The sequence below is a fragment of the Archocentrus centrarchus genome, chromosome 22 (genome assembly GCF_007364275.1).
Source record: "Archocentrus centrarchus isolate MPI-CPG fArcCen1 chromosome 22, fArcCen1, whole genome shotgun sequence".
NCBI lineage: Eukaryota > Metazoa > Chordata > Actinopteri > Cichliformes > Cichlidae > Archocentrus > Archocentrus centrarchus.
Genome location: NC_044367.1, coordinates 1,952,920 through 1,973,859, shown reverse-complemented (window position 1 = coordinate 1,973,859; position 20,940 = coordinate 1,952,920). Strand labels below are relative to the sequence as shown.

At 40.3% G+C, this 20,940-nt stretch overlaps 2 protein-coding genes across 2 annotated transcripts; both read left to right on the top strand.

Moving 5' to 3' along the window:
- The first annotated feature begins 5,342 nt into the window (after nucleotides 1-5,342).
- On the top strand, nucleotides 5,343-13,865 carry mavs (mitochondrial antiviral signaling protein). Its single transcript, XM_030719633.1, has 5 exons — nucleotides 5,343-5,462; nucleotides 7,325-7,447; nucleotides 8,219-8,399; nucleotides 11,139-11,857; nucleotides 12,044-13,865. The coding sequence occupies exons 2-5, from the start codon at nucleotides 7,325-7,327 to the stop codon at nucleotides 12,665-12,667; spliced, it is 1,647 nt and encodes a 548-aa protein (XP_030575493.1). The 5' UTR covers nucleotides 5,343-5,462; the 3' UTR covers nucleotides 12,668-13,865.
- A 507-nt stretch (nucleotides 13,866-14,372) lies between these two features.
- pank2 (pantothenate kinase 2) lies at nucleotides 14,373-20,933 on the top strand. Its single transcript, XM_030718717.1, has 7 exons — nucleotides 14,373-14,761; nucleotides 15,269-15,621; nucleotides 16,274-16,527; nucleotides 17,466-17,642; nucleotides 17,975-18,098; nucleotides 18,869-18,994; nucleotides 19,097-20,933. The coding sequence occupies exons 1-7, from the start codon at nucleotides 14,545-14,547 to the stop codon at nucleotides 19,145-19,147; spliced, it is 1,302 nt and encodes a 433-aa protein (XP_030574577.1). The 5' UTR covers nucleotides 14,373-14,544; the 3' UTR covers nucleotides 19,148-20,933.
- Nucleotides 20,934-20,940: the final 7 nt, after the last annotated feature.

Genomic DNA, 20,940 nt, shown 5'->3' with positions numbered 1-20,940 from the left:
TATGATTGTTGGTGCCGGACAGGCTGGTCTGAGTATTTCAGAGCCAACTGATATACTGGATTTTTATCACATAACCATCTCTAGGACTTACAGCGAATAATCCAAAGAAAGAGGAAACATCTGGTAACTCAAATAATCACTTGTTACAACCAACATATGCAGAAGGGCATCTCTGAGCACACGGTGAAGCTTGAGGCAGATGGGCTACAGCAGCAGAAGACTAAACCAAGTGCCAGTCCTGTCAACTAAGAACAGGAAACTGAGGCTACAATTCACATGGACTCACCAAAATTGGACTCCAGAGGACTGGAAAAATGTCCCCTGTCTGTCTTGATTGCTGCAGCAACATTCAGATGGTAGGGTATGGATGGATGGATGGAGCCATCCTGCCCTGTATCAACAGTTCAGGTTGGTGGTGGTGTAGTGATGTGGGGGATATTTTCTTAGCAAACTTTGGTCGCCTCAGCACCAGCTGAATATTGTTTCAAAACCACAGCCTCCCCGATCGTGTCCATCTCTTTATGACCAAATCGTCTAATGGCTGCTCCCGGTAGGATGACGTGCCCTATCATAAAGCTCAGATCATCTCACAGTGATTACTTGAACATGACAGTGAGTATGCTGCAATCAAATGAGTCATCAAATCTCAATCCAATAGTGCGTCTTTGGGACTTGGTGAAATGGCAGCAACAGCAACAGCAACAACCAACAACAGTCTTATCATTTCACACCTTCATTGATCCGGAAATTTCATTCAGAATTGAGGAATATTATTGAAGATTTCAGCTCTGCCATTTTTCATTCCTTTAAATTCCCATATTGCTAAAGGTCAATGCAATTAGAGGAGAGAAATGCATAATAAAATTGTATCAAAAATATCAACAAACCCTAATGCTCTCCTGGACTGTAATTTCAAGGTTTTCTGCTTCTCAGGGTACATTTTTTCCTGAAAAGAACAACTATAACTTTCCTAAAAATGTTTTAGATATACAGGCATTTCTCATTGCATCGTTCTGGTCACAGCAAGCAGATATTTTCAGGAAAAATGTAACACAGAACGCAAACACGACAGTGATGCTCCATTAATGCTGAACGTGCTCAATGTGTAAATAAGCGCCTTAAAAGCTGATCAAGTATCGTAGTCCTGTGTTCACAGCTTATTTCCACTGCCCCCAAGTGGCCACACACAAAAAGAAAAAAAAAACTGTTATTTCCAGGTTTTAAAATAAATGTGTGGCCTCCAACCTCATGCTGAGAAAATTACATTTGCGACTCCAGACTTGACAAAGCTCCCCCGAGAGTAATGGAAGACAATATAAACGTGTTTCACAGGGTGAGCAATATTCCCCCTGCGGAGAGAAAACTAATCGTAATGTGTGAAATTAGAAAGGTGTAGTTCCTGTTGTGGTTTAAGAAGGAAAATTAAAAACAGTTCATACATAATTGCAGTGAATGAGACAAAGAAACGTTTCTTCTAACATACTTTGAGAAATATTAAATCAAAGCTGCGAGCATGGTCACAATAAGGCACATACTTCACTTCTTTATGTCATAAATCTGTGGGAGGTGCTTGCACTTATTAATAATTTATATTACCAAACCTTTGCTATAGTGGACTCAGATATCTTTGATGCACGTTTAACAGTAAATGCAAAATCCTAAAACTCGAACCCGGTCCGATCTTACAATAATTTATGTCATTTTTAATGTTGATTAACACACAGTTGCTTATCAAATAACAAGGTTACTGTCACACTAAGGGCAACTTTATCTTCATACACGTCCCTGCTTAAGCTATTCAGGAGCTGGAATAAACAGTAGGCCTCTGACAGTGAGTGAGCAGCGCCACCTTCTGGTTTAAAATAAGCACATGCTAAGGTTTCATTTGGATTTCCTTTGATTCTCCTTCTTCTGTGCTATAAAACTGTTTTATATTTTATGACTTTAGCAAACCAGTTTGTTGCTTTTGCTTTCATTTGACACCTTAATTTCATGTGATTCTGCTGTATCTTGATCCCATGTGAAAATCTTCAATAATCAAGTTTGGTAAAGTGTGAAAAAAGTCTAAGAGCCAAAAATTATTTAGCTCAAATATAACTATTAAAAGTGCACATACAAGTGCAATTATAGCCGCAATAATGGACTTCAAACTCATTCAAGGAAACTGAGTGATCTGATTGCAGATCTTGTTTATTGTTTATTGTCCTTGTGTGTAGCAAAACAAGTAAAAGCTTTGTCTTTCTCTCTGCTTTGACTAAGATAGTCAGCCTTTCTACACAGCAGAAAATGGGACTGATACTGATATAGAGTAACACACACACACACACACATACACACACACCATCATTTTTCTTTATTTTGGTAGGAAAATGGGAAATAGGTGCACCAATATACTGAAACTCGTCAAACATACAGTGGTATGCAAAAGTTTGGGCACCTCTGATAATTTTCATGATTTTCCTTTATATTCCTTTATTGGTTGTTTGGATCAGCAGTTTCAGTTAAATCTATCATATAGCAGACGATCACAGTGATATTTGAGAAATGAAATGAAGTTTAAAGGATTTACAGAAAGTGTGCAATAATTATTTAAACAAAATTAGGCAGGTGCATAAGTTTGGGCACCCTTGTCATTTTATTGATTTGAATACCTTTAGCACTAATTATTGGAACACAAAATTTGTTTTGTACGCTCATTGACCCTTGACCTACATACACAGGTGAATCCAATTATGAGAAAGGGTTCAGGTGGCCAATTGCAAGTGTTTCTCCTCTTTGCATCTTCTCTGAAGAGTGGCAACATGGGAGCCTCAAAAAAACTCTCAAATGACCTGAAAACAAAGCTTGTTCAACATCATGGTTTAGAGGAAGGATCCAAAAAGCTCTCTCAGAGATTTCAGCTGTCAGTTTCCACTGTGAGGAACATACTGAGGAAATGGAAGACCACAGGCACAGTTCTAGTTAAGGCCCGAAGTGGCAGGCCAAGAAAAATCTCAGATAGGCAGAGGAGAAGGATGGTGAGAACAGTCATAGAGCAGCTCCAAAGACCTACAACATCATCTTGCTGCAGATGGTGTCGCTGTGCATCGTTCAACTCAAACTTTTTCATGCCACTGTACATTGTGTAACTCTAACAAGCTTAAAAGTCAGTATTTACTATGAGCACCTGAACTCTCTGAGGCAGCTTTCTTGTCTTTTCTTTAAGCAGTCTTCAAGAATAGTTCTCCAGGCTTCTTGAGGGACATTTAAAGCTCTTCTTTGGATGTTGGCTGTCTTTTGTTCTGCTCTCTGTCAGGATGATCCCGCACTGCTTCAATAATGTGGAGGTCCAGGCTCTGGGGAGGCCGATTCATGACTGATAGTTTCCATTGTGTTTTTCTATTCAAGTATGCTTTTACTGTGTTGAAAAATGTCATGCTGAAAAATAAAGCAGTTGCCAATCAGATGCTTTCCAGGTGGTACTGTGTGATGGGTCAAAATCTGATGGTACTTTTCTGTGTTCATAATTCCATCAATTTTGACAAGATTTCAACACCACTGGTAGAGATGACAGAGCCTCCACCACGTTTTACAGATAGCTGCAGACACTCACTGCTGTACCTCTCTCCTGAACTCCTCTATGCATGCTGATTGATGATGATTTGAATCTAATTATTAACTGTGCATTACTAAAACTGTGCATTAATAAAAACAACATTGAAATACTGCAAATGCAGCTGTTTGTAGTTTTTGTCCACAGATTGGTCCTGATTAAACATGGATCTGTGCTGTATATTAATATGTCTTTATAAACAGAAATATAATAAGGTAAATGTACTTATATCAGTATTGGTGGTTGAGTACCAGTATGGTATACCTACAATTTAAATTTTTAAAGTTTATTTTCATCAGCGAGGTAAATATTCTTGAGAGCAGAATTGTTTCCGTATGTTTACCCGTGAAAATATTAAAGTATAGTTAGTCAAGTATTGTGTTCATGGTCAGTCTTGCTTCCGATTTCTGATTTTTTTTTTTATGTACTCTTTGCTTATATCGGTAAATAGACTGTGGTGCACAGGATTTATGAAGGGCTTATATATAAAATGAAAAAATGACTTGTTTTGCAAATTTTTTATGACTGCATTATTTTTATCTACATTATAATCAATCCAGTCCTTTTTGGCTACTCTTTAACAAAACATTAATATAACATTACAGTTCTATAGAACTATAATGTTATATTTGTTGCAATTTCTGCAGCCCTCTTGGCCAGATCTCTCAGGAAAAAGACATTTTTAATGTCAGAGATAGTTTTTACCCTCATAATAAAGAATATAGTGACAGGAGTGTTGTTTCTCTCTCTGATTGACATAATATCATTGATGAGAAATATGTTTGACACATATTTCACAGATTTTAGGCTAAAAATTAATCTGCAGCAATTTACATACAACCAATAATTTTTCTGGCAAATTCTTGAAATCACTTTTTGGCTCAATTCAGTTTAATTCAATTCAATTCACAATTCACAACAAACACTAGTCTCAAGGCACAACACCACCATATCTCCAAAACTCTCCAAAAGTTGCTGATGTTACCGGAACAAGTCGCTAAATTTGTTTCTAGTCACTCTTTGGAAAAGAAAGTCACATTCAAATTCAATTCAGTTTATTGCACCCTATAAATTCTAATATATAGGTATGTATATCTGTTCATTACAGGGTGTACCCTACATCTCGCCCTATGATAGCTGGAATAGGCTCCAGCCCTCCTGCAACCCTGAAACGGGTAAGTGGAAGAGAATGGATGGATGGATTTTTATTAGTGCAACAATACAAAGTTTTAATAGATAGGAAAGAGTATATTTGATACCAAGATTTACAGAATTTTTCAACACCAGGATGTGTTTTTAATACTTCCTATTACATTAAAATACAAAAGAACCAGGTGAAATTAAATGTCATGAGAAAAGATCAACATTTTCTTTGTACACTTTTGGGGAGGGAGTCTTTGTACACTTTGGAAAATGTTGATAATTTTGGATGACCCCTAAAATAAACATAGCTGGACCCTGGCCAGTAGCTGCTTTAAAATGCTACTCAAAGCAGCTGTGTGTGTGTGTGTGTGTGTGTGTGTGTGTGTGTGTGTGTGTGTGTGTGTGTGTGTGTGTGTGTGTGTGTGAGTCAACAGATTAGGATCAGGGATTAGGGACAGATGTAAACCAGAAGTCGAGATCCAGTCTAATACCATTGCCATCCCATCACAGCAGGGTCAAGATTTAGCGCGTCCCCGCCTTCGTTACAGACTGTTTCTATTTGCCCAATCTGTGATTGACGGTACTATTGTCCAATAGGCGAGGAGGACGGAGATCTCGTGGGAAGAGCCGCTGCGCAGCTGTGAGAGGAGAAGAGGACGCAGGTCTTTAGAGCAGGAGTACCTCAATAAAGGGAGCGACTAACTGCTGGGGCGCTGAAAAAGTAAAGGTGAGCACTAAATTATGTGTTATAACGATTTATTAAGCGTGCAGTAACATAATTGTTGTTTCAGCTCTAACGCTAAGACTGTTTTGAGCTCGGGGGTGTCGTGTCTATCAAATTTCTCTTTAGCCACATTTAACTGCTATTTCCTATTAGCTTGCACACACTCGGTTATTTATCACAGCAGATTTCGATAAGAAGAGGCAGGAGTCTTTACGTGATGTGATTGTGTAGCCTTTTTAAATTCTTCCACAACTCCGTAAGTCAGTTGTTTGACCCCCCAAATAGACTTGAAAAGTTTAACGATGTATTTCGGTACTCCACATGCCGTCGTGCTTGTTTGCGTGCAACCTTTTTTCTTCTTCCTGGACTTCCCGGGTGTTTTCCTCCAAAACGGGTTAGAGCAGTTATTCCCACACGCAGATCTGAATTTCCTTCTTTCTTGTGACCTCTTTTTGTCTTAAAAATAAAATAGCTGTAATATTTTACTCGAACAGATCTGTGATGCATGAAATTTGAGCCAGAGTCTTGGAAAGCCAAGGGTACTGGCAAGAAATGACCTGCCGCTCTAGAGGTCATTCATTTGGCTCAGCTGTTTAGAAACTGTCCTTGTGTCAAGGTGCATTTTTGTCCCCTCCTCACACCACCTTCCTTGTCTTGTTAATCTACAAACTCTCGTCACTTGATACTTAGACGCAAGCTTGGGAGTGATGCATATTCACTTCTTCATGTTAATCTTAAGGCTCTGTAGCATATCTACCTGTCAGGTAAACAACCTCTGTGGGCTAATAAAGCTGCCTCTGACATCACTTCCGTTTTGAGTTGCAGGTAGACAGGTACACCGCTGTTGCTGATGTCTCACATTTAAGCAGGATTTTAGGGTGCCATTTCATTTATTAAGCTAGTGGGGACAGTGATATTCTGTGACGATAACTCCCCCTGACTAACCCTGACAACAGACTACTAATCTGGCTGTTTAACTACAAACAAATGGAGAGGCTTAAAATGTATTCAACACAAAAAAAAGTGTACCCAAGCCTTCCATTTGACCCTGGAAATATGCAAGTGTATTTATAATAGTACTTTTGTCCTGCACATTGGAAAATCAGATATTAAACTGGAGCATGGGGGTGATTAATAAGTGACTAGTCAGGCCTGTTAACTCTTCTTTCAGCTGCAGCCTTGAGAAGTAGGAGTGTATTCTTCCCCTGAAAAAGACAAACGATTTTTGCTTTGCTAAGACTGAAAAAAAAAGGGGTGGGGGGGGGGCTCCTAAACTGAAAGGAAAGCACTTTCTTTTTTTTCCCACTCTGATGGAGCCTTGCTGAGCTTCTCTTTCACTTTCACTTTCCTTGGATAAAAATCCCCTCACTGTGTTTTTAATTATTCCAGGCAGCAAAGATCAGTTTTCATCATAGTACTGTTTGGGTACTTTTACACCTCGCATGTAATGAGTTACTAAGTTAAAAAAATAAAAATATCCTCTATTCTTGGGGCATTTTGAAATATAGTAAAGTGTGTATCAGTGTGTACAAGCCATCCGTCTGCTCAACTCTGAGCCCTAACTGGACTATTATTGCACAATGTAAATATTATAATCTATAATTCCATGTAAAAGTGTGTATAGTGTATAGTATATAGAGTATAGTGTATAGTGTGAATTACTTATTTTTATTTTTATTCTTCTTATTTATATGAGTGTGTGTATATATGGTTGCAGGTACAACATACATTTCACTGTGCATTGTACTGTGTATAACTGTGCATGTGACAAATAAACACTATCTTAATCTTAATCTTAAATAACTGTAGAACGCTACAGCTGTAAAGTAAGCATCGTTAATGTCTTTGCCCTTTGACTTTTTCAGATGTCATTCGCCAGTGACAAACTGTACAATGGATATGTACGGCGGAATATGGCAATCATTGTTTCCAAGGTGAAACCAAGAGAAATAATAATGCACCTGCCTTGCCTGACTGCTCACGACAGGGTATGTTCCATAAGGCTCTCGGCCTGATTTTGTCCTTTTTGTTTAGCTGTATTGGCACTAGCAGTGTAACAATTCTGAAACTGAAACCAAAACCACAATAGAAATGTCCATCTTCCTGTACTGTGATACCGATGAGGAGCCGCTGCCAAGTTAAAGCATGCTTATCCGGTCAAAGCTGTGATGTATCAGGTAGCCAGTGTTTGATTGGTCGTGATCCAATCATGATTGAATGATCTGTTTGTGAAGCATGGTTTTTAAGAGTTCTTACACCTCTAATTAGTGCAAGCACCAACACAATGAATGACTTTAAATATACCCTAAATATACTTATTTACCCTAAATATACTGTTTCATGTTACCGTGAAATCGAGGCACTCAAATGTTAGGTTTTGACACAGGAACTGTGTCTAAATACAGTAGCTAAAAAAGCTTGATTTGAATCAGAGACTATTAATTTAAAGAATAAGTGAACAGCATTACAGCTCTTAACCATTTTCTGCCATCTTTCAGGATGAATTAAGTCTCACGTCTATGGAAACATGTGGAGCAGTATGAGGAAGTGTTTGGTGTTGATACTGAATCAGGGCCCGTTGATACTGATTAAATTGGCTTTTGAATATAATGACATAACAAGCACTGAAGGGATTCTTAGATTGAGTTGTGTGGTTGATTATTAATAGTGAGCAATAAAGGACATTATCACTAAGGTACATTTTAAAGACTAAACTTCTGATGAATTGATCATGTTTTGTTTTTTTCAAACAAATTTAGGATGTTATTGAAGCAAAAACAGACACAAGTGGGAGTTATAACGGCATGATGCTTCTTTTGGACTGCCTGAAAAGAAGAGAAAACTGGCCGGAGCAGTTCATCGAGGCACTTGAGGCATGTGAGCAGAAAACCATTGCAGCTGAGATCAGAGCAGAATACAATACTCTGACAGCCGTTAACAGTAAGTCGCCAAATAATTTACCTAGTACGGAAGTTTATGCCAGCAATAGCAGAAACAATCATGGTGAAAAGAGAGCACACGCTCTTTCAGTTCTAAGGTTTTATGTATCAGGACATATTAAAAAATTACCTGGTCCAGCAGGTTTCCAAATTAGTCAAGTACAACCTCAGATGAACAATAAAACACGCCATATTACACTTGACATTATGTGTTTAACAAAAACTAAGCCAAAATGCAGAAGCAGGGTGTGAAAAACTAAGTACATCCTTACTGTTTCCATAGGAATTAAGAGAGCAATTAGCAGCCAGTGCTGCTAATCAAAAGCACTTAATTAACCAATCATCAGCAACTGTGATCACTTTTGGCAGTTTGCAGGTCTGGAGCATTCAGGTGTGTGTTAGTGCAATGCTAAAGAGGAAAGACCTGAGCAAAGATCTTAGAAACGCAGTTGTTGCCTCCCATTAGTGTAGGAGGGGTTGTGAGGCCAATTCCAGACATTTTGAAGTAGAGCTGCAACGATTCATCAAGTAGCTTTAATAACTATTATATAAAAAAAAATCCTCGCCACTAGTTTTTTGCTTTGATGTTTTGTTTAAACTGTAGCGCTCAGTTGTCACCATGTGTGAGCATTTCGCCCACATTTGTGAATAAAAATGGACCTGCAATAGAAACTTATTTAGGAGCACCTGTAAATAAAAAGTATTACAACATTAAACCCGTCCACACCCCAGTTTTCTTAACAAAAAGAATGATAGTACAACAGCAGCACCGAAGATGTCATAATTTAGATGTCATGGATTTACACGGATCTGTCCACACACACGGCGAAGAGCAGAGAGGCGGAGCCGTTACCAAGACGGTGAGCTGAAAGAAAAGCGCTTGTTCCTGTAATCACTGAGAAAAAGCTGGAGGAGGTGCTTCATCAAACCACCGGATCAACAAGCAAAACATGGAGAAGAGAGCTTTGTAGCTGCTCCGGTTTGTCTTACACAGCGAAAAATTTACAGTAAAGCTACAGAAGTTGAAATATGCGCACGAACTGTTAACTTAGTCTGATAGGATGTTTAAATCAGGCAGCTTGTTGATGGCTGACGGCAGCCGTCCTGCTTTATATGGCAGCGATACCTCCAGCAAGCAGGGGTGAGTCTAAAGGGGTGCATAGGGTGTGTGAGACCATATTTATTTCCAGGCTTTAGAAACATTATTTTGAAGATCTCCCCGTGTCTGCGTGGGTTTTCTCCGGGTACTCCGGTTTCCTCCCAGGGTCCATAGACTTGCACTTAGTGGAGTTAGGTTAGTTGGTGACTCTAAATTGCCTGTAGGTGTGAATGGTTTTCTGTCTTTCCGTGTTAGCCCTGCGACAGGCTGGCAGCCTGTACGGGGTGTACCCTGCCTGTCGCCCTGACAGCTGGGATAGGAAAATATGTTTTTAATATGGGACATAAATACAATGAAAGGGTTTCATTTGTTCTGACAAATGTTGTATGCAGTTAAACTATTAAAAACTACAATAAATGGAAACCAATAAGCAGTCCATTTTAAAAGATCTGTTTTTTCTCTTTTGAATATTTATTATTGTTCATAATAATGATCCCCCCCCCCCCAAGGTCTGACTCTGCAGCGCTCAGACCATGACCTCCTCTGTGCACAAGTGTTCTTGAGTCAAATGTGAGCTCATCTGTCCAGCAGCTAAAACTTGGCTAGGACTGTGCGTAAATGAATGCCTGCAAACCTCAACGAACTGAAGCAACATAGTAAAGCAGAGGGGACTAAAAGTCCCCTACAACAATGTGACACACTGATAAAGATGCACAGAAAAGGATTACTTCAAATTATTGCTGCTAAAACGGATTCTACAAGATATTGAATCAAGTCACGTACTTAGTTTTTCACAAACTGTTTCTCCATTTTGGCGTAGCGTTTAAAGAAATGACACGCTGTAATATGACCTGTGTTGTTGGTCATCTGAGGTTGTATTTAAAACATTTCAGAACCTGGTAAGGAGCAGATAATTTTTATTATGGCCTGATATAGTCTGTAGGATTACTCTGGAAATGACAGTTCAAGCTAAACCTTCTCCGAAACATAAACAGCTTGTGCAGATTATGCAAACATATTTGTTTCCAAACATGTTTACTGTGGCTAAAAAAAAGCAGTTGTGTATATGCGTTATTATCCAATAAAGATTACTCTGTGTGTTTAGATGTAAAACTAAAGTATAAGGGAATCATGTAAAATGCTGCTTGGAGACCAGTTTTTGTTTTTTTTAATATGCAGTAGATATGAGCACTGTAAATTGACATGTGAAGGAAAATGGTCCCTCTTTGTTGTCTGACCTTGAGCTGTAGTTCACAGCTCTCGTGAGAAAGCTGTGGGAGAACAGTGACTCCCAGTGATCGAGCATGAAGCTTTTTTATTTGGCATTTGACTCCACAGAGGATTAAAGTAGAAATGCACAATAACTGGTTGTTGATGCAGAAAGATTTTTCTCTTTCTTTTGCTAAATTTTGATAGCTTCTTATTGTCTCCCTGTTGGTTCGCTGTAAGCCATAAATATCTGTGATTAGAACTTAGAATGCAGTGAATAACTGCATGTATTCTGCTGTCCCAGTAAATGAGTTAATGATGAATTCATGTCTGTATAATTCCAGGGTTAGGTAGTCCTTCAGGATCTCACAGGGATTTACTGAGAGGTTGTCATGACAGATTTAAATATCAGCACTGTTTCCTTTGCCCTAGATTCCAACCCCAGCTCCTCTCCAGCGACTGTTGTCAGGGCACATGTCCACCCAGCACCATCTGCCAGTTATCTGCCCATTCCAGAGAGTGGTGCTAACAGTGAAGCTGCTGTAGCTCTGCCAGCTGTAGCTCCTACAGTTCCTCTAGAGCCAGCTGCCCAGGCCCCGCCCCCTCCGAATACCCCAACACTGCCACAATCCCCCGAGAGTGCAGCAGACCCAGTTCCCAAAGCGATTTCCTCACCTGAGCCTGTCCCTGAGGCTCCAAAGTCAACACAGATTGAAGTGGCACATCCTCCATCAACACCTCCCGCTTCCCCTAAGACCACACGCATTCGGGTGACATCCACAGAGAGAGATGTTAATTTTCGCAAGGAGCCAGAGGAAAACTCTGAATCGGATATCCAAAATGTCACTGCTGATACTGACGCTCAGGTGAGCTCAGGGAGTGGTGCAGTTTCTGTCAACTCTAAAACCACTCCCCAGCCACCACATCCAGTTGAACACCATGAAGATCCTCTTAAGACCACAATCGTCAAAAAGAGCAAGGAGCCAGAGAGTCCGCCCAAAGCTCAGATAAACTCTGATGGGACTGGTGGATCCTCTGTCTACACAAAGACCCCAGAGAAGCCTCCAGTCCAGGACAGCACCCCCACATTTAACAAAGGTCCTGCTCCTGTCCCACAGCCTGAAGAGATTTCTGAACCTCCTGCTACACAGGTGAGTACTATTATATGTATAAAAGCTTTCCTGAATGACTTGAGCTAGCCTTTTGGGCAGTAGTGTGTGTTAGTGTTATTACCAGACCTTCTTACATGAAGCCACATTCACATACCTGAAAGTTAGAACATAGAAAAATCACAGTTTGAGAATAAAATGGACCTCTGTAATGAATTTGTCCCACAGATTGTTGAAACTGCAGCTGAAGACTCCCCCAGGCCTGGTGCTCCCGTGATGAAAACCTCTCTTGATGATGATGATGTGTGTCTGAGCAAGCCGGGGCAGCTCGTCAGCATCCATCCGCAAACTCCAGCCAGTGCTGCTATCCCCGCATCGGGCTTAGAGGCGCAGCCCTACTCGGGCAACAGTGATCGTCTGGAAATAAGTGAGGCTGCATCGGATGCCGTGACCTCTGTCGGCTCCGCTGTGGATACAGTCACACCACTGCCATGCCAGGAGACTGGTGTCATTAATCTCAACCATAATGAACCCGAGGAAAACCAGTATGAGTCGCCGTGTCAGAGCTTTGAAACACAGGAGGAGCTGGTGATACAGGTATCCGAGGAACCATCTATCCCTAACCTGGATGTCAATGGTGAAACAACCAAAGAAATCTCCTCGGCACCTCCGTTGTTCACTAACGCTGCCGCTGATTCTGTGTCAGGTTTAAACACCGCCCCAAAAGAGGGGGAAGAGCAAACAGACAGTTCGGCTCCTTGGACCCCTCACACCACTTTGCCAGAGTTCATTCTGGTTGCTGCCGGAGTGGTTGTCTGTGCAATGCTGCTGGTGTGGAGGTTTAAAAAATAAGGGGATTTAATACCTGGAATTAAAGATTAGGCTTTAAGGCTTTTGGAAAGGATTTTACGAGCAAGGTGCCTTACTGTAGTCACTGCCCTGGGGTGGCATGAGGCAGCGGTTTAATGATTACCTACAGTAATTACAGCTGGCTCTGCAGACCTTTGATCATGTCATTATTACCATTCTGTTTGGCATTTTATGTTTTTATTAAATCTGCCCTTATTATGCTAGTTAGGACATTTCAAAGAACTGGGTTGAGCTCTCGGGTTATTTATGTGACACAAATGTGTATTTTTTTTTTTAAAGGTATGTATTAATCATTGGTTGTATATTCTCTGATAAGCTGGAGAAGGCTGTTGGCTATCATCCAATGTGGGTTAATGAATCAAGGACCTGAATTTTGCTTGTTGTGGACTGTGGAGGCCTGTAGTTCACAGTGTTAATTCTCTTTCCCTATTGATATTTATTGTGAAATTTGGCTTTAAATGTATTTATTTGTGTGTGTGCGTGCGTGCGTGCATGTGCTACATAGGCACCTAATTAAGAAAGACTGATGAAATATAAAAAAACACTTAGCAGTCACGGGGTCTGTCAGCTAAACCTCACATTAAAATATTGCTTTTAAAGCCTTGACCACTGACTTTCAGAGTTTTTTAAAAAACTATGACTCATTGGTAGTGACTTTTTCCCCCCATGGTACCAAATACCAGTTTAGTTTCTTTTGTTTGTTTTTTTGTTTTGTTTTGAGCAGGCAAGTGTTTTCTTATCATGATAGGTGGAAATTATATCATTACCCGGGAGTTTATTTGTTGTTTTCAGTGCACGTGTCTTCTGCTTTAATGTTTCCAAATGTGAATTTTAGTAAATGTATTGTTAAAAAAAAGATACAGCTGCACTCTAAAAATAATAATTATATCTTGTAGCATTGCAAGATCACTGGCACAACTGATTTAACATCTAATTTGTCAAAGGATTTATTTTTTCTTCTTTCAGTAAAATCCAGTTTAGGTCTGTTCTGTGAGGTGAAAGATTTTATTGTATATAGTATTGTCAATGAGGAAAGGTTTAGTGTTTTTTAACTTTTTGAGAGCGCTTTTGAACAGCAGAGATGGAGATGCAATTACAGTTTATGTGTAAATGTAATCTCAGTCTAAATTTGATTATCAGTCTAAACACTGGCTTAGCTATGCACTTCACCTTTCATGCCAATAAACTTGAAATTATGAAAAGACGTGCGGATTTATTATTATTTTTCTTTTTTTTTTACTTGTATGTATTGAATTCTTTTAGGAAAGGCCATTAAATAAAACGTGGCTTGCCTGAATAACAAATGCTGCATTTTATAAAATCTATGATATTTTTCTTTTTTGATTTAATATAAAAAAGTGTCACTCAGAATTACATGTTTAAATATCTTAACTTAAACATGCACTTAGCTTATTTTATTACATAATTTCCAGAAAAGGTGGTCGGTTGAGTTGGCATGATTGGAATAAGTCTATATATGATAGGAGGCGACATTACACATCTTAAAATCTAATGGTGTATATTTAACATCTGTTTTACTTGCAGGCATGTTTTTTTTTTTAAACCATAAAACTCAAGAAAAAGTGACATCAGCCTTTTAAAAAAAAAAAAATCTTTTCCGACTGGCGGATTCGCCGTCTGATTGGTCCTTGCGTCCTTCAATCACGTGATAACCCCGCCTACCCCTGTTTTGACAGCGAACACAAAAAGGACATGTAGCCCAGCCTTCTGAAAAGATACTTAGCTACTTAGCTGGCTAATTAGCTACCTCGTTAAGCATCAGAGTTCATTGTCCTCATAAATCATTTGGTTTCATTTAACCTAACATACAGCCTATATGTAGCTAATTACTCATTTCAATGGCGTTCAATGGCCACCAACGCGACGACGATGACATTATTGACGAAGACGAAACGCCCTCGAAGCAGCCGCGGTCCGAAAAGGAGATGCCCGGTTATTTACGAAACGAGCCCAACAATGAGACTGCCACTACCGCAGGAAGAGCCACATCCGAGCGGCGGACTTCCCACTCGGCGCCGAGGCAGCGGCACGACTCTGTGAAGAAAACGAGGCCGCGTATGTGTTAATGTTGGCAGCATGGGCTTAGTGTATTTACTGGGAAAGGGGCTGCTGTACGTCTACAAAAATCAGAGGCGTTCCCCATTAAAGACGGTAACTGCTGATAACCTAGGTTTGGCAAGAAAATCCTGCAATTGGTCACGTAAATAAAAAAAATATATATATATAATTGGATTGGCTTTCCAGTGTGCTGGGGTAATGCGAAAACAGATGAGTAATTCGGCATCGATGTATTTATTGTTGGTGAGCTGTAGTGGCAGTAAATAGCCTGAATCTTTTTTGCAACAAGATGGCGTTAGCGGTACACTCTGTACCGTTGCATCTAGGGATGAAGCGGCTTGCCATCATCAGGGTGAACACTGAGATAGCACCTTTATTTGTGCCCTTTACCATAAATATTTTTTATTTGGATATGTGTGTGTATTATTTTTAGTCAGAGTGCATTAATTTTATTTTTAAATGACAGTGAACGTCTTTTTGCGTATATTATCCCACATATTGCAGCATTCCCCTGGTTTGGGATGGACATCGGAGGCACTCTGGTGAAGCTTGTGTACTTCGAGCCCAAAGACATCACAGCAGAGGAGGAGCAGGAAGAGGTGGAGAATCTGAAGAGCATCCGGCGCTACCTAACCTCCAACACCGCCTATGGTAAAACTGGCATCAGGGACGTTCACCTGGAACTGCAGGACCTGACGCTGTGCGGCAGGAAGGGCAACCTGCACTTTATTCGCTTCCCCACGCACGACCTCCCGGCCTTCCTGCAGATGGGTCGCAACAAGCACTTCTCCAGCCTTCACACCACCCTCTGTGCCACCGGAGGGGGGGCATACAAGTTTGAGTCTGATTTCCGTATGGTGGGTCTGCTGTTGGGCTGTGTTTGTTTAGCTTTTACAGGCAGTGAATGTAAATGGGAATAAAGGCAGCCATTTCCCTCGAGCTTTCAGGGGATGAGGGGGAAGCGTAGACAAACGAGATGAGCACAGAAACACGTGACGACATGCAGTAGAAACATTCGGTAACTATAGACCAAGAACATGCTGCTCCAGAGACACCTGCAGAAAGGTAGAGGTGGACAAGGGCAGTCTATAGGAGACAGCTGACACACAATAAATGGCATATAATAGCAGAGCCTGACTGACAGTTCTTAAAGCATTAAGTACTTGTCTTGGACCTGTGAAGACAGTGAGATGAGCCATGAATTGTAGCATTGTTTTTGCCTTTTCACGTTTCTATGACTTGATGGAAAAACTGTTTTTTTGGGGGGTTTTTTGTTTGTTTGTTTTTAGTTAAGAGATTATTTTTATATATATATATATATATATATATATATATATATATATATATATATATATATATATATAAATAAAATAAAACATCCTGCTTTGTGATCTCCCCCCATGATTCCCCCATCCTCCAGTTTCCTGCCTTGCTATTCTCCAGACCACATCCCCTTTGTGATGACGTTATCTCTGCTCTTGTTTCTCTCCTTTGGGGGGAAAAAAAAAGATGGCTGACCTGGAGCTTCACAAGCTGGATGAGCTGGACTGTTTGATTCGGGGGGTGCTGTACCTCGACTCGGTGATGTCTAGCGGCCCATCAGAGTGCTACTACTTTGAAAATCCTGCAGACCCAGACCACTGCATCCAGAAGCCCTGTACACTGGAGAATCCTTATCCTCTGCTGCTGGTCAACATTGGGTCTGGGGTCAGTATCCTGGCAGTCTACTCTGAGAACAACTACAAACGAGTCACTGGGACCAGGTAATGATGAGCTGGGTGACTCAAGCTGCCACTTGAGACACTTACCAAGTTGTGTGTTATTGGGATGTGAGTAAGAGTGAAATGGGAAATTGCACTACCCTGAATTTAGGAAATTTAAAAGTAATACTGTTGTGTTGTAAACCAATTTGTGTATTAAATTTCATTGATAATCTTGGGTTACAATTAGAAATTGCAGGTTAGATGAAACGAGGCAGCTGTGGATGTTGATCTTGTCTCTAAAAAGCCATGACAAGCACAGAGACAGCTGAGAAAACAATGGGTGGATTAGTCAGTATGTGTTTGCCCTTCCTTTTTAAATTTTTAATTCATTTTTAACTCTTTGCCTGGCACTGGGACAGGACATTAAATCGATTTTTGTTAGTATAAGTGAACTGAGTAAAGAAAACAGAAGAACAGGGTAACAGATTACATATCGTGACACTACATGGTGCCAGGTTCGTGCGAGTCAGGAAGGTGCTTAACAGTCAAGTGGGTGGTCTTTGTCCCCCTTGTACCTTTTGTGTGAAAGTAGCAGCCTTTTTTAAAGTTGTCCATTATCTTTCACTTCCATTACAAACTGTTTGTGAGCGGACAAAAAAGGTTAGTCGGCTCTGGGTTTTGTTTGTAGATTTTAATTTATGTTGACTTTAGGTGGGGGGGGGGATCCTCTCTGTAGTCTGCCCACTAGTTTTTTATCGTGTGGTTTCTCTGTTGACTCATGGATGCTTGTTTCCCTCTCAGCATAATGGCCCTCTGTTCTCTGTGCTGAGGAAGACGCACTGATGTATTTGAATTAGCAGGCTCTAAAATGTGTAATGCATAGGCATGTCTATTGCTTGTAATTTCAGAACCCACACAGTGCATTGGCACGGCTTTGTTTTACTTTAAAATATGTTGAATTGCGAGTGCCGTACATGTCAGTCTGCGTGTGTTCACAGCCTCGGTGGTGGGACCTTTCTTGGCCTGTGTTGCCTGCTGACCGGCTGCTCTACGTTTGAGGAAGCCTTAGAGATGGCTTCTCAGGGGGAGAGCGTCCGTGTGGACAAGCTGGTTAGAGACATCTACGGAGGAGACTACGAGCGGTTCGGGCTGCCGGGCTGGGCTGTGGCCTCAAGGTGCGGTTTAAAGCTGCTGCTTCTGTTGATTCTATGTCACAACCCTGCTTATAACATGTACGTAATGCAAGGAACCAGGACTGTGCTGTTAACATTTGATTGCAGTTTTCAATATTTAGCCGTATCGGTCTTAAAAACGAATTTACTGTCAAGTATTCTGTCCTCTTTGACGTTGTTAATAAGATGTTCAGCACTCAGTCCTGGATGTTTGAGTGAGGAGTGTGAATTTAAATCCAGGACAGCATTGCTGTACCTCAAAGGCAGAATTATAATTGTTCCGCTTCTAAAATGGAAAGACTTTCCAAACATAGATTTTTGTCTTGCTTTGGCAGTTTCGGCAACATGATGTTTAAAGAAAAGAGAGAGTCTGTTTCTAAAGAGGACCTGGCCAGGGCGACGCTGGTCACCATCACTAATAACATCGGCTCTATCACCAGAATGTGCGCTCTCAATGAGGTTAGTATTGATGGGATATAATAACGGGATCATAAGTGTGTGTGTGTGTGTGTGTGTGTGTGTGTGTGTGTGTGTGTGTGTGTGTGTGTGTGTGTGTGTTGGTGTTTGATATGCTGCCATCTGTGTCTGAATTCATTTAGAGGCTGCAAGGCATTATTCATCTGTTCAAGTTGGGGCCTTCAGCTTGCCTATTTCATCTAGTTTAAACCCACAATAATAATATGGGTATTGTTCTCTGCAGTGAGCAAGTGTCTGCATGTATACCCTGTCTAGTATACAGAAACAGTAATGGAGGGTGACCTGTGGGGATGTGCTGACAATTTCTCATTTGCTTGGTGTTTGTCTGAATTAGGGTTTCTGTGTCCAGATGCACAGTTATAAAAAGGTTTGAGAAGACATTCAGTCCCTACTGTCTGTTTCCTCTTTGCCTTCAGCCTCTTTACGGTGCTGCCTTGTGCCGTCTTGATCAAGCAGCATTGTACAGGGCTATGAAGGCGCAGAGGAGGTAAACTGCTTTTTCAGTCTACATTCCTCGAGCTATGAATGAGTTACATTATTTCCCTAAACACGGCCTGCTGTTTTTTATGGTAATAGTGTAGGACAAAATCAGATTGCTTCTTTTAATGTGGCAGTTATAGCCCCAAAAAAAGTTTCTAGTGTGGTATCAGTCACTCTAAAACTTTGGTGTCTCTCTTGGATTGTTTATGCCTTAATTATTTTCATCCCTGTTCTTTCTTTCTTCCTTTTTTTCTTTTCTTTTTCTTGTAAAGAACATCGAGAGAGTGTTGTTTGTTGGGAACTTCCTAAGAGTGAACACCCTCTCTATGAAGCTGTTGGCTTATGCCATGGATTACTGGTCCAAAGGTCAGCTCAAGGCACTCTTCCTTCGCCATGAGGTCAGTAAATCTACCCCTCACTCCCATCAGAGATCACAAATATAATTTTAGTTGATTGCTAACTGCCGCCTTCTGCCTTTTTGTTGTTTTTGCCATTTTAAGGGTTACTTTGGTGCGGTTGGAGCCCTGTTGGAGCTTCTGCATCCATCCTAATTCACCCAAAGAAGTACCTGTCAATCTGCTGCAAAGACCGTTAGCACTTTAGACTGTTACAAATCAGTTTCAGGGTGAGATGTTATTCCAGTCACCCACCAGTTGCTGGTAAATCTTTGTAAAGTTTGTTTGTAAAGTGGTAAAATTCATTTCTAGGCTTCTCCACACATCTGCTATTTTGGTCAGTAGATGAAAGTCGCTTTCCTGCCATGAAGTTGTGCACAGCAAAGCTGACAGCTGTTGTGTGCAGGACTCTGCAGAAATGAGCCACATTTGGTCTGAAACACCTCAAGGAAATTCACCAGGGTTGCCTGAAACACTTCTTTTAAAAAGTACTTGTCAGCAGGCAGTCCTGGCTTGTTGACTTTCTTTAGTGGGTATCAGGTTCTGGGCCAAATATTTGCTATCATTTTGAACTGTGTATTTTACCCAAGGACCAGGTGGATGGAAGTGTCTTGAATTTTAGAAAAAAAACTTTAAAATGCTTGACTTAATTTTCAGACAAAGATGGCTTGTTTTAAATGCTTGCTCTGTCTGTAGAACGATTGAGCCCTTTTACAGTTGTTGATGGAAACCGCTGCTGGTTATAAAGGAAGGCTTCAGCTTTACCTTTGGAGTTGGTAATTTCCCTCTAAAGTGATTGTGCTCAGTAATGAGTTCATAATGGATTGAGTTTAGGGGTTAATGTCATCAACCATCCACCTGGTGGTCTTGGTAAGCTTTAACACTGAGATCAGTTACAACCATTTACTGTCTTTTTATTTTGAAGTCTTTTCCTGTAACATTTCACCGTCACTCGTTTGATTTGAACTGAGCATAAAAATATTTAACATCTGCTGCAAACATTTCAGTCCTTTAAGAACTATTACTGTTATAGATTTTATATCACTTTTAAATGATTGCTGCCTCAATGAAGAGTAATGTAGTACTCTTAAAATGCTTTTCCCAATCGAGATTTCAGTGCTTGTAAAGTCAGCGAACCCTGTTGTTGTATCAGGATATCTGCACCGCTCAAGTGTTCTTGAACCAGTGCGTTCCTCTATGCGTACAGAGAATATTAGCAATTACATAGACAAATATTATTGAATGTGTTTACAGGTAATAGTTAGGGCATTATTCCGCCATATTTCCCCAACTTTATGAAATGGGCATTTTAAAGCAGCTGATTCTCACCAGTGGAGGTGTTGAACCCTGTGATCGCAAACCAGTTTAGGTTGTTCGTGTTCAGTAAACACTCGAAGTCCCTAATTGCCCTCATTTCCTTCTGGATCAATAAAGCATCTATCTATTGAAATAACTACTCGTTCTGACAATCTTCATGAGGCTTCTTAAATCAATGTTGAATACTGAACACTAAGAAAACTGAAACACTGATGTTATTGTATCAGAATTTAATTCTTATCCGTCCCATTTTTAATGTTTTCTTTTTAGTAATCAGTCCATCCATTGATTATGGGACCATAATGTTAATCTACCCAACAAAGAGGTGATTTTCAGGTGTCAGTAACTAGAGTTGATGTATGAGCAAGTTGTACATACACTAAGCTGACTGTAAATGAAGTGCCTCGCGTGTTTGTATAGAATACAGTATTCATCAGTCCATCCATCTGTTAACTTCCACTTATCCGGGGGGGGGTCTGGAACCTGTTCAGTGATTTTTCAAATCAAAACTGTGTTTCTCAAGTTTCCTCTGTTTGCTGTACAACAATGCAAAGAAAACTTTGTACTTTTTTGTAACAGAGTGATGTCACATTTCTTATTGAATTTCCCTATTAAATACCAACTTTAAAAAC

Bases quoted from the DNA above. Each gene is read 5' to 3' on its own strand.
- pank2 (XM_030718717.1), top strand. From the start codon at position 14,545: ATGGCGTTCAATGGCCACCAACGCGACGACGATGACATTATTGACGAA. The intron at 15,622-16,273 runs GTGGGTCTGCTG...GGAAAAAAAAAG, and splicing joins TTGAGTCTGATTTCCGTATG to ATGGCTGACCTGGAGCTTCA. The intron at 18,099-18,868 runs GTTAGTATTGAT...TTTCTTGTAAAG, and splicing joins GAATGTGCGCTCTCAATGAG to AACATCGAGAGAGTGTTGTT.
- mavs (XM_030719633.1), top strand. From the start codon at position 7,325: ATGTCATTCGCCAGTGACAAACTGTACAATGGATATGTACGGCGGAAT. The intron at 7,448-8,218 runs GTATGTTCCATA...AAACAAATTTAG, and splicing joins GCCTGACTGCTCACGACAGG to GATGTTATTGAAGCAAAAAC. The intron at 11,858-12,043 runs GTGAGTACTATT...TTTGTCCCACAG, and splicing joins CTGAACCTCCTGCTACACAG to ATTGTTGAAACTGCAGCTGA.